Consider the following 18,288-nt stretch of genomic DNA (forward strand, 5'->3'; position numbering starts at 1 on the left):
CTTTACCAGTTCCACGTGGTTCTGACTGTCCTGCGGGGCTTTACCAGTTCCACGTGGTTCTGACTAAACTGACTGTCCTGCAGGGCTTTACCAGTTCCACGTGGTTCTGACTGTCCTGCGGGGCTTTACCAGTTCCACGTGGTTCTGACTGTCCTGCGGGTCTTTACCAGTTCCACGTGGTTCTGACTGTCCTGCGGGGCTTTACCAGTTCCACGTGGTTCTGACTAAACTGGCTTTACCAGTTCCACGTGGTTCTGACTAAACTGACTGTCCTGCGGGGCTTTACCAGTTCCACGTGGTTCTGACTAGACTGACTGTCCTGCAGGGTTTTACTGGGGGGAAATGTAACAAGTCACATTGGGCCAGGTAAAAATAAAATTAAAGACTACAAAACAAGTAACATTGGGTCAAGTTGTAGTTTATTATTTCAGCATTACCATGGCAACGCAAACCAACCATTGGCTGGAAACAGACATGACTGTGTGGAGACACTAAGGTCAGATAATACCCAGAAAGCAACAGAGCCAGATCACCACCACAACCAGCCTAGAAGAACACATTAGTTCATACAACAGTGTTACAACAAGTCATTTTAAGGTTAATACATACAACTCAGGATCATTGAACGTAAATTCCCTGCATCAGTTTCACTGCTTATTAAGGCTATGACCAGCAACAAGCAGACGTTAATCAGGAACTGTCCAGCCCCTCCTGGAGCTGGCATGGTGTCTAACAGCGCTATGGAGAGGTTCATGAAACACACGGAATGTGGAACCATGAAACACACGGAATGTGGAACCATGAAACACACGGAATGTGGAACCATGAAACACACGGAATGTGGAGCCATGAAACACACGGAATGTGGAACCATGAAACACACGGAATGTGGAGCCATGAAACACACGGAATGTGGAGCCATGAAACACACGGAATGTGGAGCCATGAAACACACGGAATGTGGAGCCATGAAACACACGGAATGTGGAGCCATGAAACACACGGAATGTGGAGCCATGAAACACACGGAATGTGGAGCCATGAAACACACGGAATGTGGAGCCAAAACACACGGAATGTGGATCCATGAAACACACGGAATGTGGAACCATGAAACACACGGAATGTGGAACCATGAAACACACGGAATGTGGAACCATGAAACACACGGAATGTGGATCCATGAAACACACGGAATGTGGAACCATGAAACACACGGAATGTGGAACCATGAAACACACGGAATGTGGAACCATGAAACACACGGAATGTGGAACCATGAAACACACGGAATGTGGAACCATGAAACACACGGAATGTGGAACCATGAAACACACGGAATGTGGAACCATGAAACACACGGAATGTGGAACCATGAAACACACGGAATGTGGAACCATGAAACACACGGAATGTGGAACCATGAAACACACGGAATGTGGAACCATGAAACACACGGAATGTGGAACCATGAAACACACGGAATGTGGAACCACGACATTGTTAACAGCTGGAATGAAAAGAAACCAACCAATAAACAAAAGATCTGAAGAGAAATCTACATTTATTTGAAAAACAATACGACACAGCGACTGATAGTTCAGAGTCGCCTGGCCGCGCAGAGACAAACTCAAAACAAACCTCGTTCTATACCCAGGATGGTCTCATGTGGCACCTGGTTCCCTAGATAGTGAACGGGACGAACCCCGACAGCCAGCATGCTTCAGCTGGACCCTAACGCTCCATCAACATCACTTACAGAAAGGAGGATTAGAAACCGGGTGGTCGAGTCCTGAAAGCCCTGGTATCAGACCAGATATGCATGTTACTGTTGTATCTATAACCAGTTTATAACAGCAATAAGGCACCTCAGAGGGTTGTGATATATGGCCAATATACCACGGCTAAGGGCTGTATACTCTGCGATACGTCGTGCCTAAGAACAGCCCGGAGCCGTGGTATATTTGCCATATATATATCCCCCCCCCCCCTCAGGCCTTAATGCTCAATTACAGTTTAGCAGAGAGGAAAGAGGATTCATTAGAACGAGGCTGCATTAAGGTGTGTAAAGAGTTATGCAGTAATGTTTCTAGATATTACCCTGCTGGGATGGTCATCACTCAGACCCCTCCCTCTCCGCTGAGAGCTAGCCTATCGGCTCTGCTGCTGTGACGCTACACCGTACAAAGCTGCACTCTGCCTTACAGCCACAAGGGGCGCTAGAGCCCTGTTCTGTTTAACACTATTGGTAGATGTGAGGAGAGAAGTCGGGTTTTTAAGCCCTCTTCCCCCTCAGACTGCGGAGGGAGGGATGGAGAAGATGAAGTTGGTAAATGTGTACAGACTTGGTGTCCCAAATGGCACCCTATTCTCAACCTAGTGCACTAGCCCAATAGGAAACCGGGTCATTAGTAGTGCACTACAAAGGGAATAGGGTGCCATTCGGGAGACAAACGATGAGACGATCGTCTCAGTTGGCGAAGGTCTGGCGCACGGTGTCGACGATGTGTTTGGCGCTGATGCCGTACAGGTCGAGTAACTCCTGAGGTTTTCCACTCCGGGGTATACGGTTCACCGCCAGTCGCGTCACGACGATACCAGGCTCCTCCCCTACTGCAGACAGCACCGCCTCCCCCAGACCCCCTGGGCAAAGAAAGACACAGGGGTAAGATGAAACACACCCCCCCCCAACAGAAGGGTTAAACACCAGATAAGAAGGGTTAGCTGGAACAGTTCAACACCCCACCCTCTCTGTAGTGGTCCTCCACGGTGATGATTCTCCCTCCGGTGGCGCGGGCGCTCGACACGATGGTGGCGGCATCCAGGGGCTTGATGGTGAACGGGTCAATCACACGGATGTTCACTCCTAAACACACACACACACAATGAGCCCAAAGTCTAAATGGAACACATTCTAAATGGAACACATTCTGAATTCTAAATGGAACACATTCTGAATTCTAAATGGAACACATTCTGAATTCTAAATGGAACACATTCTGAATTCTAAATGGAACACATTCTGAATTCTAAATGGAACACATTCTGAATTCTAAATGGAACACATTCTGAATTCTAAATGGAACACATTCTGAATTCTAAATGGAACACATTCTGAATTCTAAATGGAACACATTCTGAATTCTAAATGGAATACATTCTGAATTCTAAATGGAACACATTCTGAATTCTAAATGGAACACATTCTGAATTCTAAATGGAACACATTCTGAATTCTAAATGGAACACATTCTGAATTCTAAATGGAACACATTCTGAATTCTAAATGGAATACATTCTCTCCCATCTACACACAATACCTCAAATGACAAAGTGAACAAAAATCACACCTTTGGCATACAGTGGGTACAGAGTCAACGTGGAGGCTATATACAGGGGGTATCGCTACAGAGTCAACGTGGAGGCTATATACAGGGGGTATCGCTACAGAGTCAACATGGAGGCTATATACAGGGGGTACCGCTACAGAGTCAACGTGGAGGCTATATACAGGGGGTACCGCTACAGAGTCAACGTGGAGACTATATACAGGGGATACCGGTACAGAGTCAACGTGGAGACTATATACAGGGGGTACCGGTACAGAGTCAACGTGGAGGCTATATACAGGGGGTACCGGTACAGAGTCAACGTGGAGGCTATATACAGGGGGTACCGGTACAGAGTCAACGTGGAGGCTATATACAGGGGGTACCGGTACAGAGTCAACGTGGAGGCTATATACAGGGGGTACCGGTACAGAGTCAACGTGGAGGCTATATACAGGGGGTACCGGTACAGAGTCAACGTGGAGGCTATATACAGGGGGTACCGGTACAGAGTCAACGTGTAGGCTATATACAGGGGGTACCGGTACAGAGTCAACGTGGAGGCTATATACAGGGGGTACCGGTACAGAGTCAACGTGGAGACTATATACAGGGGGTACCAGTACAGAGTCAACGTGGAGGCTATATACAGGGGGTACCAGTACAGAGTCAACGTGGAGGCTATATACAGGGGGTACTGGTACAGAGTCAATGTGGAGGCTATATACAGGGGGTACTGGTACAGAGTCAATGTGGAGGCTATATACAGGGGGTACTGGTACAGAGTCAATGTGGAGGCTATAGACAGGGGGTACTGGTACAGAGTCAATGTGGAGGCTATATACAGGGGGTACTGGTACAGAGTCAATGTGGAGGCTATATACAGGGGGTACTGGTACAGAGTCAATGTGGAGGCTATATACAGGGGGTACTGGTACAGAGTCAATGTGGAGGCTATATACAGGGGGTACTGGTACAGAGTCAATGTGGAGGCTATAGACAGGGGGTACCGGTCAGTTGGTCTAATTGAGGTAATATGTATATGTAGGTATAGTTACTATGATAAACAGAGTAGCAGTAGCGTAGAGGGGTGGGGGGTTTGAGTCACTCAGATACCATGGTAACATGTGTATCTTGTTGTAACATGCAGGAAATTAGATCAGCCTTTCAGATCAGATGACCTCCTGACCCCAGGTCAGAGGCCATGGACATCCTGACCCCAGGTCAGAGGCCATGGACCAGGGAGACCTGACCCTAGGTCAGCAGTCCTACTCTGAGCCACAATGTTAGGAAGACCAATTACTGTCAAAAGTCCAAATTGTGAAGAAGATCAGATGTGTCCCACCTGTGTAAACACAGCCTATGAATAAGGGCCAGGGACACAGTTTGTGGTGTAATTCCCTGCCAGGCCACCAGGAGGCGCTCTTACCCTCGCCGGCCAGCTGGTCAGCAGCAGTCAGAGCTTCATGCAGAGTCACTCCAGCTCCAATCACTGTCACCTTGTCGCTGTCGGACTGACGTACCACCTTGGCCACGCCCACCTCAAACTTCTCGTCGGGGTCGTAGATCACCTTCAGTTCTGGTCTGGTGATGCGGATGAAGCAGATTCCCTGAAATATATAGACAGACACAGAGAGGAATCCCAGGCTTAGCTCATGTGTATATTCCCTCATGGATTTGTATAGTGGCGTCTTATCTACAAGGTGGACTGTATGTAGAGGCTATAATGAAGTCTGACGAATGTATTCCTGTGAGTTCTGGTACCTGATATTAAAACACAGCTGCACCAAGACACGCCTCTTAACAACTTCAGTTGGTATGGCAACAAACTATTGTAGAGACAAGAATCCCAACACCCGATGACCTCGCCAAGTGGCATGGATCCGTTGGTGTAATGACTACGGTGTTGGGTTGACAGTCGCTAGACCCAGGGTGGGGCCACCCCCCCCCGCCTCCCAAAATTCACTATGTTGAACAGGTGTGTGGTTCTTACCTTGGTGTTAGCAGCCAGCTCTACAGACCTCTCAGCAGACACGCCATCGCTGGGGTAGAACAGAGTGCATGTTGGGATAGCACGGAACATAGCAATGTCCTCCAACGCCATCTGGGAGGGGCCATCCTCACCTGGGGACAGACAGGGAGCACAGTGTGATTGGTCGATGGGAAGTAGAGTTTGATTGGTCGAGGGACAGGTGAGATTTGAGACGCAGAGATCGACAGACAGTACTGACCGATGGAGACACCGCAGTGAGACCCAGCCAGGTTGATGTTAGACTCAGAGACGGCGGCCATTCTGATGTGGTCGTAGGCCCTTGACAGGAAGGCAGCGAAGGTGCTGGCAAATGCCACTGTGCGGTCTCTCGTGGCACAGCCAATCGCCACGCTCACCTAAACAATGTTGTATTGTAATGTATTGTAGAGTAGTGGTCTGAGGGAACACACTTAATGTATTGTAGATATGTGGTAGTAGAGTACACCCTCTCCCCTCACCATGTTCTGTTCAGGGTAGACTACATTATCATACACCCTCTCCCCTCACCATGTTCAGCTCAGGGTAGACTACATTATCATACACCCTCTCCCCTCACCATGTTCTGCTCAGGGTAGACTACATTATCATACACCCTCTCCCCTCACCATGTTCTGTTCAGGGTAGACTACATTATCATACACCCTCTCCCCTCACCATGTTCTGTTCAGGGTAGACTACATTATCATACACCCTCTCCCCTCACCATGTTCTGCTCAGGGTAGACTACATTATCATACACCCTCTCCCCTCACCATGTTCTGCTCAGGGTAGACTACATTATCATACACCCTCTCCCCTCACCATGTTCTGTTCAGGGTAGACTACATTATCATACACCCTCTCCCCTCACCATGTTCAGCTCAGGGTAGACTACATTATCATACACCCTCTCCCCTCACCATGTTCTGCTCAGGGTAGACTACATTATCATACACCCTCTCCCCTCACCATGTTCTGCTCAGGGTAGACTACATTATCATACACCCTCTCCCCTCACCATGTTCTGCTCAGCGATGAAGCACTCTACGAAGCGTTCAGGGTAGGCCTTGTAGAACATCTCAGAGAAGGTAGAGTTCTTCATGTCAGCGTCCAGAGCCACCACCCTCGGACTGGACTGACCCAGTTTAGCCAGGGCCACGCCATACGCCTTACGAGTAGCCACCTGGGGAGGAGAGAGGAGAGGGGTTAACCGCGTATCCCCCTCTCTGCAGGGGCGTGAGTGTCTCTCTGCGGAGGAACGGTGGTTCACCTTATCCCCAATCTTGTAGTTGGGCGGGGAGGGCAGGCTGATCGGTGAGAGGTCAGCGGGGGCGGTATCTTCTTTAGGTAGCTCGGGGCAGACGGTTTTGTTGGGGTTCTGAATCTGAGCCGTCAAGTCTTTAATGGCCTCCTCGGCCCGGTCTTTAGGCATGGGCTTCCCATGCCAGTTCTCCATATCCTCAATGCCTGGAGAAGGAGTCAGATGGAATCATTTATTTAGCTTGAAATGTTTACTTACAAGCCCTTAAACAACGATGCAGAGTTCTAACAACTGGCAAAGAGAAGGGGAACTACTACTTCAAGGTCTCAGAGCAAGTGACGGCTAACTCAGCTAGCCGTTTCACATCCGTTAGACGACGCCGGGCCAAACCCTCTCCCTAACCCGGACGACGCCGGGCCAAACCCTCTCCCTAACCCGGACGACGCCGGGCCAAACCCTCTCCCTAACCCGGACGACGCCGGGCCAAACCCTCTCCCTAACCCGGACGACGCCGGGCCAAACCCTCTCCCTAACCCGGACGACGCCGGGCCAAACCCTCTCCCTAACCCGGACGACGCCGGGCCAAACCCTCTCCCTAACCCGGACGACGCCGGGCCAATTGTGTGCTGCCTCATGGGTCTCCCAGTCACACCGTTGTGACACAGCCTGGGATCAAACCCGGGTCTCATCTAAGGCAGTGCTTGAGGTGTGACCTTTGTGCCAATCGGGATGCCTGCACAAATTGATTCCCTCCCATACACCAGTCTCCCTCTCCCCCCCACCAGTACACCAGTCTCCCTCTCCCCCCCTCCCTCTCCCCCCAATACACCATACACCAGTCTCCCTCTCCCCCCCATACACCAGTCTCCCTCTCCCCCCCCCCCCCATACACCAGTCTCCCTCTCCCCCCCATACACCAGTCTCCCTCTCCCCCCCCCCCCCTCCATACACCAGTCTCCCTCTCCCCCCCCATACACCAGTCTCCCTCTCCCCCCCCCCATACACCAGTCTCCCTCCATACACCAGTCTGCCCCCCATACCTTTGAGTCCTCTGCCCCTCCCCCCCCCCCATACACCAGTCTGCCCCCATACCTTTGAGTCCTCTGCCCCCCCTTACCTTTGAGTCCTCTGCCCCCCCCCCCCCCCATACCTTTGAGTCCTCTGCCCCCCCCCCCATACCTTTGAGTCCTCTGCCCCCCCCCATACCTTTGAGTCCTCTGCCCCCCCTTTGAGTCCTCTGCCCCCCCATACCTTTGAGTCCTCTGCCCCCCCCCCATATACCTTTGAGTCCTCTGCCCCCCCCCATACCTTTGAGTCCTCTGCCCCCCCCATACCTTTGAGTCCTCTGCCCCCCCATACCTTTGAGTCCTCTGCCCCCCCATACCTTTGAGTCCTCTGCCCTTGAAGGTCTTGGCCAGGATCATAGTGGGTTTCCCTTTCACCTGCTGGGCCTGCCACAGAGCTTTACACAGCTCCTCAACGTCATGACCATCCACCACATACGTGTTCCACCTACACACACACACACACACACACACACACAAAGAATTAGAGACAGTACGGAAAACTGATAGAATAAGAGAGCAGGAGGTGCAAGAGAGGAGCGAAGGAGAAGAGAGAGGGGTACCGACCCGAAGGCTTCGCAGCGTCTGCGGTAGACGTCCATGTCGTGTTTGAGAGGAGCAGCTTCACTCTGTCCCAGGCGGTTAGCGTCGATAACAGCCACCAGGTTATCCAGGTTGTAGTGAGAACCAAACGCCATGGCTTCCCAGACAGCCCCCTCTGAACACTCCCCATCACCCAGCATGCAGTACACACGGTAACTAGGAAGAGAGAGAAAATACATTTTTACATCGTCATTAAAAAAAAATATATACACATTTCACACAAGACACCTATTCAAGATGGCACCAGTCATTAAAGTGCTTCATTTGAGCCAGATCCTGCGGGACCCGTTTGGCCAGATCCTGCGGGACCCGTTTGGCCAGATCCTGCGGGACCCGTTTGGCCAGATCCGGTAAAAGTAGATTGTGAGCCCGGGCCTGATAGTGTAAGAGTGGATTCAGGTTGGTCCAACCCTTGCTTATAGTTTGCGTAAACATTGTTACTTAAGCTTGTGGCCATGGCCGAGAAAAGCATGTATCCCTCACAGAACTAGGATGAGATTGACCTTCTGTGATCCTTCCCTGCTCTGATTGACATGAGCCTGCAACTCCTTGTTCCAGCATTTCAATTCATTTTATTATCAAATCAAATTTTTATTGGTCCTCATACACATGGTTAGCAGATGTTATTGGTCACATGGTTAGCAGATGTTATTGGTCACATGGTTAGCAGATGTTATTGGTCACATGGTTAGCAGATGTTATTGGTCACATGGTTAGCAGATGTTATTGGTCACATGGTTAGCAGATGTTATTGGTCACATGGTTAGCAGATGTTATTGGTCACATGGTTAGCAGATGTTATTGGTCACATGGTTAGCAGATGTTATTGGTCACATGGTTAGCAGATGTTATTGGTCACATGGCTAGCAGATGTTATTGGTCACATGGTTAGCAGATGTTATTGGTCACATGGCTAGCAGATGTTATTGGTCACATGGCTAGCAGATGTTATTGGTCACATGGCTAGCAGATGTTATTGGTCACATGGCTAGCAGATGTTATTGGTCACATGGTTAGCAGATGTTATTGGTCCTCATACACATGGTTAGCAGATGTTATTGGTCCTCATACACATGGTTAGCAGATGTTATTGGTCCTCATACACATGGTTAGCAGATGTTATTGGTCCTCATACACATGGTTAGCAGATGTTATTGGTCCTCATACACATGGTTAGCAGATGTTATTGGTCCTCATACACATGGTTAGCAGATGTTATTGGTCCTCATACACATGGTTAGCAGATGTTATTGGTCACCATACACATGGTTAGCAGATGGTAATGGTCACATGGTTAGCAGATGTTATTGGTCACATGGTTAGCAGATGTTATTGGTCACATGGTTAGCAGATGTTAATGCGAGTGTAGCGAAATGCTTGTGCTTCTAGTTCCGACAATGCAGTAATAACCAACAAGTAATCTAACTAACAATTCCAAAACTACTGTCTTATACACAGTGTAAGGGGATAAAGAATATGTACATAAGGATATATGAATGAGTGATGGTACAGAGCAGCATAGGCAAGATACAGTAGATGGTATCGAGTACAGTATATACATATGAGATGAGTATGTAAACAAAGTGGCATAGTTAAAGTGGCTAGTGATACATGTATTACATAAGATACAGTAGATGGTATTGAGTGCAGTATATAGGTATGAGATGAGTATGTAAACAAAGTGGCATAGTTAAAGTGGCTAGTGATACATGTATTACATAAGATACAGTAGATGGTATTGAGTGCAGTATATAGGTATGAGATCATAGCTGTGCAGAGGGTTCTGGAGGAGACTCAGATCAATCCTAATACATTTACCAAAGCCATAGAATAACTGTTGTCTGTTCAGGAAGACAACACAAGGCTCTTTTAAAAGCGCAACACCCTCTGTGGGTGACCTTTAACCTTCTGAGAACATCACGGCTGGGTGACAGGTGCTTTGAGGGATAGTGTCAAGGCTTGAGGATGTAGGTGTGTGTGTGTGTGTGTGTACCTGGACTTGTCGAAGTGTTTCCCAGTGTAGGCCATCCCGCAGGCAGCCCCAAGTCCCTGTCCCAGAGACCCAGTTGCCACGTCAACAAACTCCAGTTTCTGTAGAACAGTCAGAGTTAGTCAAACCTGGAGCTGGACAATGTTCATTAAGCCGTCACCACTGAAAACGTTTCAAAACATTTTGCAACTGTAGGAAACACAAGGTTCCTTCCCGTTTGGCAGTTCATTTTAATGAATCAATTCTCAGTACATTGGGGTCAGGGGTTACTTACAGGTGTGGGGTGACCCTCCAGGTCGGAGTCGAGCTTCCTTAGGTTGATCAGGTCGGCCTCCTTCACAAAGCCCGCCTCCGCCCAGGCAGCGTACAGGATTGGTGCAGCATGACCCTAGAGGAACACAGCAGCCAAATCAGAACACTGTACACGACAGAGGGGAGCATGGGAAATGTAGTGCAAATGAAAGAGAACCCTTGACAGGTGAACCGTGTGTAGAGTCTGCAAGTGCATAGAGTGCGTGTCTGGGAGAATGTAAGAGTGTGTGGGACAGACAGAATCACCTTAGACAGTACGAAGCGGTCGTTGCACTGATTGCGTGGGTCAGCAGCTTTATAACGCATGGTGTGGAAGAACAGCACAGACATCAGCTCTGCTGCACTGCAACATGTGGTGGGGTGACTAGACAGACAGACAGACAGAGGTAGACAGAGGGCAGTCTGTTAGTGAAATCACAACCAGCTGTTAACAGCAACCCAAACCATCACGTTAGCGTTTCATGCAGTCTTAAAGTATTCAGACACCTTGACTATTTCAACATCGTTATGTTACAGCCTTATTCTAAAATGGATTAAATAAAAATGTACACACCTTAATCACAAAGCGAACAGGTTTAGAAGTTTTTGCAAATGTATGAAATTAAACATGGAAATGCCTTATTTACATAAGTATTCAGACCCTTTGCTAAGAGACCTGAAATTGAGCTCAGGTGCATCCTGTTTCCATTGATCATCCTTGAGATGTTTCTACAACTTGATTGGAGTCCACCTGTGGTAAATTCAATTGACCAGACATGATTTGGGAAGGCACGCGCCTGTCTATATAAGGTCCCACAGTTGACAGTGCATGTTGGTCCAAAAACCAAGCCATGAGGTCGAAGGAGTTGTCTGTAGAGCTCAGAGACAGGATTGTGTCGAGGCACAGATCTGGGGAAGGGTACCAAAACATTTCTGCAGCATTGAAGGTCCCCAAGAACAGTGGCCTACGTCGTTCTTAAATGAAAGAAGTTTGGAATCACCAAGTCTCTCCCTAGAGCTGGCCGCCCAGCCAAACTGAGCAATCGGGGAGAAGGGCCTTGATCAAGGAGGTGACCAAGAATGGGGTGGTCACTAACAGAGCTCTAGAGTTCCTCTGTGGAGATGGGAGAACATTCCAGAAGGACAACCGGCTCTGCAGCACTCCAACAAGCAGGACAGAGTGGCCAGACGGAAGCGACGCAGTAAAAAAATGTAAAAACATTTTTTTTTAAATTTTTAAAAAGGCACATGATGCCCGCTTGGAGTTTGCAAAAAGGCACCTAAAGACACTCCGACCATGAGAAACAAGATTCTCTGGCCTGATGAAACCTCTTTGGCCTGAATGCCAAGCGTCACGTCTGGAGGAAACCTGGCAACATTCCTACAGTGAAGCATGGTGGTGGCAGAATATTGTGGGGATGTTTTTCAGCAGCAGGAACTAGAAATATGCTGAGCACTGGTTGGCTGCTTTTCCTTCACGCTGTGGTCCAACTCATCCCAAACCGTCTCAATTGGTCGGGTAATTGGAGGCCAGGTTATTGGAGGTCGGGTCTTCTGATACAGCGCTCCATCACTCTCCTTGGTAAAATAGCCCTTACACAGCCTGGAGGTGTGTTTTGGGTCATTGTCCTGTTGAAAAAACAAATTAGTCCCAATAAGCCCAAACCAGATGGGATGGTGTTTCTTTGCAGTAATTTGACCACAAAGGCCTGATTCACAGTCTCCTCTGAAGAGTTTATGTTGAGATGTGTGTTACTTGAACTCTGAATCGTTTAATTGTGCTGCAATTTCTGAGGCTGGTAACTAACTTATCCTCTGCAGCAGAGGTATCTCTTGGTCTTCCTTTCCTGTGGCGGTCCTCATGAGAGACAGTTTTCATGACTGCGCTTGAAGAAACTTTCAAAGTTCTTGAAATAATCTGAAACACAATCACAAACGGAACCAAATACTTCACTACGCTTTGGTTCTCTAAAACGCGGGGGTACAAAAAGTCTAAACGGTTCAGATGTGGATGAAAAATACCCTCAAAATTCAATCTGACAGGCTGCACACGTCTTCTCTAATCCAAAGTGCTGGAGTACAGAGACAAAAACAACAGGTCACTGTCCCAACACTTGGAGCTCATTGTATATTTTCCCAGGGAAGACAACACTGAGCACAAGCAGCAAGTCCCTGGACTTCGTGAGGGGAGACCGAGACATCAAACCTAGGAGACACTTGAGCAGGACAGTCTCTCCACAGAGAAGCCAAGTCGTGTTGTAACAGGTATTTGCAGAGAGCAGTGGTTTAGAATGTTACAAAACGTGGCAGTTTTGGAAAAAAAAAAAAAGCCACGCATTGACTAATACCATCACTACTTCCTGTTATCTCACACGTCGTTGGCCAATAGCATATCTACTTCCTGATAACCCTGAACATGTCAACACTCCACTCCTTATGGGGGGGGTCATTCAGTGGATTGTGTAGGGTGTCCCGGAAGGCCATACTCTTTAGAGTGCATTACTTCTTTAGAACAGGGCCCCATAGGGTTCAGTGTGAATAGGATGTCTTTTGGGATGAACTGCTAGTAGTGTTTTACACATCATCATTCAAACTGTCACTTACATTCGTCACCATTAAAACTACAACAGCACGGTAATTCAATCATTTACCCCCAAGGGTTGATGATCCAGTATCAGACACCTGCTGAAACAGAAAAGTCTAGTCAAAGTTCCCACTAAAATACTGACAGATGAGCACTTTTGGGAAGAAAAAAAAATGACACTTTTGAGTTTGTAAAAGCAGTTCTGATTCTGATTGACAAAAAAATAAAATAAAAAAAGGTTAGTTCTTACATCTGTGTAGAAGAGGACCAATAAAGTCTCCTGCCATGATGAAAAAACGATGGAGGGAGACCAGGCTTGCGGTCAATAGGACAGAAACTGTACAGAACAGCCAGTTGAGGCGTTATTATTTACATTTAAGTCATTATGGTGGCCTATATGTTGTGCTGGACGAGTTCTACCAGATAAGTCCTCCTTAGAATGACCAGGCCACAACCACCACACGGGAGAAAAGAAACCTCAAAAAGGTTGTCAAACATGTCATTTCGTACAAACCATCTGGAAACGTTGAAAACTGTACGCACCCCAGGTCCGCCTATAGGTCGACTTCTAAAAACAGGCTACTCTTCATTTCTAGAAGAAAAGCCTAAACCTGATAAACCATTATTCCCTTCCAGGGAAGGTTATTTGTTTTCCTTGTGGGCGAACTGCATGAATACCAGGAAGTGACAAAAAAAAAACGGTTAATCTTCACCATACTTCAAATGTGTTCCCTTTTCTGGACAGCATATGAGGTGTGCAATCACAGCCACTCCCCATTGTTCAGACTAAAGGAGCTGGGCGAGGCCTCATTGTTCAGACTAAAGGAGCTGGGCAAGGTCTCATTGTTCAGACTAAAGGAGCTGGGCAAGGTGAGGCTGCTCTGAGGTCCTCATTGGTCAGACTAAAGGAGCTGGTCAAGGTCTCATTGTTCAGACTAAAGAGCTGGGCGAGGTCTCATTGGTCAGACTAAAGGAGCTGGGCAAGGTGAGCCTGCTCTGAGGAGGTGGTCAGACTAAAGGAGCTGGGCAAGGTGAGCCTGCTCTGAGGAGGTGGTCAGACTAAAGGAGCTGGGCAAGGTGAGCCTGCTCTGAGGAGGTGGTCAGACTAAAGGAGCTGGGCAAGGTGAGCCTGCTCTGAGGAGGTGGTCAGACTAAAGGAGCTGGGCAAGGTGAGCCTGCTCTGAGGAGGTGGTCAGACTAAAGGAGCTGGGCAAGGTGAGCCTGCTCTGAGGAGGTCTCATTGGGTCGGTGTCGTTTATTACTGAAAACAGGGAGAAAGTGTCACCAGGAAATACCCAATCTTAGTTTACGTGTTTAGATAGAGGTTTAAGGGCGAAAAAAAATAAAAAATAAAAATTAAATGATTAAGCTTTTAACAGGACAAAACGCAACAGTTTCCCTTCCAGTGATGAAGACATGGAGGTCTCATAGTATGGTTTGCAAAAATGGATCAGCTTTAAGCACGGTAATGTTTCAGCATTCAGGTTGAAAAAGTCATTTCCCAACCACTTCTTCCAAAGGCAGAGCATGTATGGAAAGTTGTGTTTAAACCTCAGGGGATGCTGTCAACTAACAAAACACTGGCTTTCCCCATAAACTGAAACGGTGCAAGATAAGTGTACAATATAATAGCATAGCTATGTATTGTAGTGGTCAGTAACTAAATCAATGATTTGGTGAATGGTAGCCTAGGCATAATAATTCTACTCCTAATCTAGGCTGATATATTTGGGAAGTAGGCTAGACCTACTTTTAACCCATTAATCCCCAACGGTGTTTATTTAAGCCATAGGCAGCTTACATTATCTAAAAATAAATCGCATAAGCAGGAAACTGAACTAGTGCAGAATCGGGGCTGGATACTGTTGATGGACAACTGGGCATCTCTGACAGACCAGGAAGTGATCGTCAACAGGTTGGTGTTCATACCTGAAAGTGATCATAGACCCCTAACGAGGAAATGGTCATCTTACGAACTGAAAAGACAATTATAAAACATTATTTCTGGCTCCAACTGCATTGTCTAAGAAAGCTTTATCTAAGCCACAGGTGAGGTTCTCTCTACCTAATGTTGTAAGCAGTAACCACATACAGTAAAGTCTGGGATGGAAAGATACCGTCTCAATCTGCATCTTCGTTAAAGAGAGAACTACATTTAATTCTGAGGAACGGTGGCGTTGCTTTCGCCTGGTCCCAGATCAGTCTGCTCTCTTACCAACTCCATAGTGACAAGGAGTTGGCATCACGACAGCTGACAAACCGGCTAGAGCTGCTCTGGGTTGACAGTCACCCTTCGATAGGGACATACTTATTTTGGAGCCCTTCACTACTGTCCCACACACTAACAGAATGTAGATTATACATATGCAATTTTTTTTTAAAAGTCTGGTCAAAATGTATTGCACTAGCCTACATAGTGAATAGGCTGCAATGTCAGGCACATAAACACATTAGTCTCCCCTTCTTTCCCCACGCAGAGAGTGACAAACACATTCAGAATGTCATGTTGAGAAATGAACCACTTCGACTTGGCTTAAATACTTCTCTGTAATGAGAGAGGAGCCTAACTTTTACATCAATACCCCTGTGCTGCAGGTAGCCAGAGCAGGAAAGCTAGTCCATGACTAAGCAAATTCCAAGCTTGAAGAGAAAACAGTTCATGCTGAACAAAAGGGCATTTCTTACCCCCCCCCCCCCCCCAAACACACTCATCCTTTATTCAGTATTTTACTAGGATGCTGTCTGGACGCATGGTGGGACTCAATCTTTAAAATCAAAGGCAGAAGTCCACCACGAGACCCGCACATCTCTATATATCCGATATGGTCATGATGCCAGTGGTGTATTCAATTCCTCTGATTCGGTTTAACGGAAGCAAACCGGGAGGGACAATTGAAAACGCTAAAACAGTTGCAAAACAGTGGAATGAATATAGCCAGATTCTAACTAATCAAAGTGAACCAAAAGTAAGAATTGATGGTGCATCCAGCAAATGTCCGGTCATTTAAAGGACACCAGTTTTACGCAGATATCTAGCTTGCTAATATGTAACAATTTACAAATTACCAGAGCTGACAACACACACTCATTTGACTCAGTCACGCATTGAAAAGTAGTGTTTTTATTTGTCTAATTAGTTCATGATCTAATTAGTTCATTCATCATCTTTCAACTAGCAGACATAAACCACCTGAATATTGATATTCATTAGATTTTTCCTTGAAGGTTGAGTGATTGAAAAAAGTTTACAATTAATTTCTCAAACACTCGGGAAACATATCGCAAGTGGCCAACCCTCCTTGAGAAAACATTTTAAAAGAGAGAGTTCACCCAAATGAAAAAAGTGTGTGTCCTTACATTGCCTTACATTGAAAGCAGTCTATGGACAAGGAGACAGAACTTATGACCTGGTTACAGCCATTAAATATTATAGTTTCATGAGCTCCCAGCAGGTCACAAAACGTTACACCGGAGAACAAGGATACATCCCTTAAACCGTTTCTACCATTTACCCGTCTCATTACTGTCTGAATAAAAATGTCAAACCCAATATCTTCAGAAAAGTAAAGACTAATTCAGTCGTCAAATGTTGAGTTTATTTAAATGTTGAACGCATCCCGAAAACACCTGTCCCTGAATTACACCTGTAAAGGGAAACGTTGTGTCCTTGGTTTAACTAACTAGTTAATTGGTTGGTTTAATAACTAACTAACTAAACCAACGACAACTACCGGTTTTGACGACAAATCAGCCCATGAATTGCAGCACGTCCACGCAACTATTACAGCTGCAGCACGGTTCAGTTCAATGTATCATATCAGCAAGCAAGATACATTACGAAACGTTCATTAAACTCCGTCCCGATCACTTTTTAAAACTTACCCGGAGTTGGAGGCGCACGTTGCCTTGACGGAGTTGATCCGCAGCTTGTTGGCGATGTCTTTCAGACCCTGCAAAGTCTTCTCGTCGGGTTTCTGGTAGCTGGCCATGTCTGAGATAACGGAGACCGCTTGGTGAATGACAAACACGGGTCTTTTATTGAAGAGCTGGTTCAACTCGGGAGACGAGTTGAGCATTCAAGGGATGCTACAAACGAGGAGGACAAGGAAGGAGACGGGTTTATATTGAATGATCCTGGCCGCCGTACGAGGAAGTGGGCGGATCGGCTGTGGACGCCCACCGCACCTTTTCATTGGTTGAGGCGCGTTCTCATTCCACCACGCTCGACACAACGTAGCCTGCGTGATTAAACGTCAGCACGTACACGTAACAGCTGTTATATTTATTTAGCTGCAATATTATAATAATCATTATAATTGATTAAATGTATATAGCGCTTTTCATAACAAACAAAACAAGCAAAAAACAACAATCAATACATCATGAGTAGCCTATAGTTGTCTAGGTAACCAGTACATCATGAGTAGCCTATAGTTGTCTAGGTAACCAATACATCATGAGTAGCCTATAGTTGTCCAGCTCAACCAATAGAGGCCAAGTCTTTGAGTGCATTCATCCTCCAAAGATGGAGGGACAGTTCATGGCTTGATCAGAGGAAGGTGGTCAGGGAGATGGTTGATGAAGAAGAGTCTGGTGACGATCATGCAGAGAGTTACACTGGGAACCAGCCTGAGTCATGTAGAGGGCTACACTGGGAACCAGCCTGAGTCATGTAGAGGGTTACGCTGGGAACCAGCCTGAGTCATGTAGAGGGTTACGCTGGGAACCAGCCTGAGTCATGTAGAGGGCTACACTGGGAACCAGCCTGAGTCATGTAGAGGGCTACACTGGGAACCAGCCTGAGTCATGTAGAGGGTTACACTGGGAACCAGCCTGAGTCATGTAGAGGGCTACACTGGGAACCAGCCCGAGTCATGTAGAGGGCTACACTGGGAACCAGCCTGAGTCATGTAGAGGGTTACACTGGGAACCAGCCTGAGTCATGTAGAGGGTTACGCTGGGAACCAGCCTGAGTCATGTAGAGGGCTACACTGGGAACCAGCCTGAGTCATGTAGAGGGTTACACTGGGAACCAGCCTGAGTCATGTAGAGGGCTACACTGGGAACCAGCCTGTCATGTTGAGGGTTACACTGGGAACCAGCATGAGTCATGTAGAGGGTTACGCTGGGAACCAGCCTGAGTCATGTAGAGGGC

At 47.2% G+C, this 18,288-nt stretch overlaps 1 protein-coding gene across 1 annotated transcript; it reads right to left on the reverse strand.

Annotated features, from left to right (window-relative positions):
• Window positions 1-402: 402 nt before the first annotated feature.
• On the reverse strand, window positions 403-17,249 carry LOC124032411 (transketolase-like). The gene is made up of 13 exons (XM_046344797.1): window positions 17,016-17,249; window positions 10,817-10,934; window positions 10,533-10,646; window positions 10,262-10,359; window positions 8,233-8,424; window positions 7,986-8,113; window positions 6,611-6,807; window positions 6,359-6,523; window positions 5,561-5,717; window positions 5,323-5,453; window positions 4,759-4,939; window positions 2,747-2,866; window positions 403-2,643 (listed from the first exon to the last, which is right to left on the reverse strand). The coding sequence occupies exons 1-13, from the start codon at window positions 17,207-17,209 to the stop codon at window positions 2,471-2,473; spliced, it is 1,968 nt and encodes a 655-aa protein (XP_046200753.1). The 5' UTR covers window positions 17,210-17,249; the 3' UTR covers window positions 403-2,470.
• Between the last annotated feature and the right edge of the window lie 1,039 nt (window positions 17,250-18,288).

This window comes from Oncorhynchus gorbuscha, linkage group LG03 (genome assembly GCF_021184085.1).
Source record: "Oncorhynchus gorbuscha isolate QuinsamMale2020 ecotype Even-year linkage group LG03, OgorEven_v1.0, whole genome shotgun sequence".
NCBI lineage: Eukaryota > Metazoa > Chordata > Actinopteri > Salmoniformes > Salmonidae > Oncorhynchus > Oncorhynchus gorbuscha.

What these genes read in the sequence shown, in the direction of transcription:
- LOC124032411 (XM_046344797.1), bottom strand. Translation starts at nt 17,209, where the DNA reads ATGCTCAACTCGTCTCCCGAGTTGAACCAGCTCTTCAATAAAAGACCC. An exon ending in AGCTGGCTGCTAACACCAAG is followed by an intron (nt 4,940 to 5,322) that starts GTAAGAACCACA and finishes TATATATTTCAG; the next exon opens with GGAATCTGCTTCATCCGCAT. An exon ending in TGACCAGCTGGCCGGCGAGG is followed by an intron (nt 2,867 to 4,758) that starts GTAAGAGCGCCT and finishes GTGTGTGTTTAG; the next exon opens with GAGTGAACATCCGTGTGATT.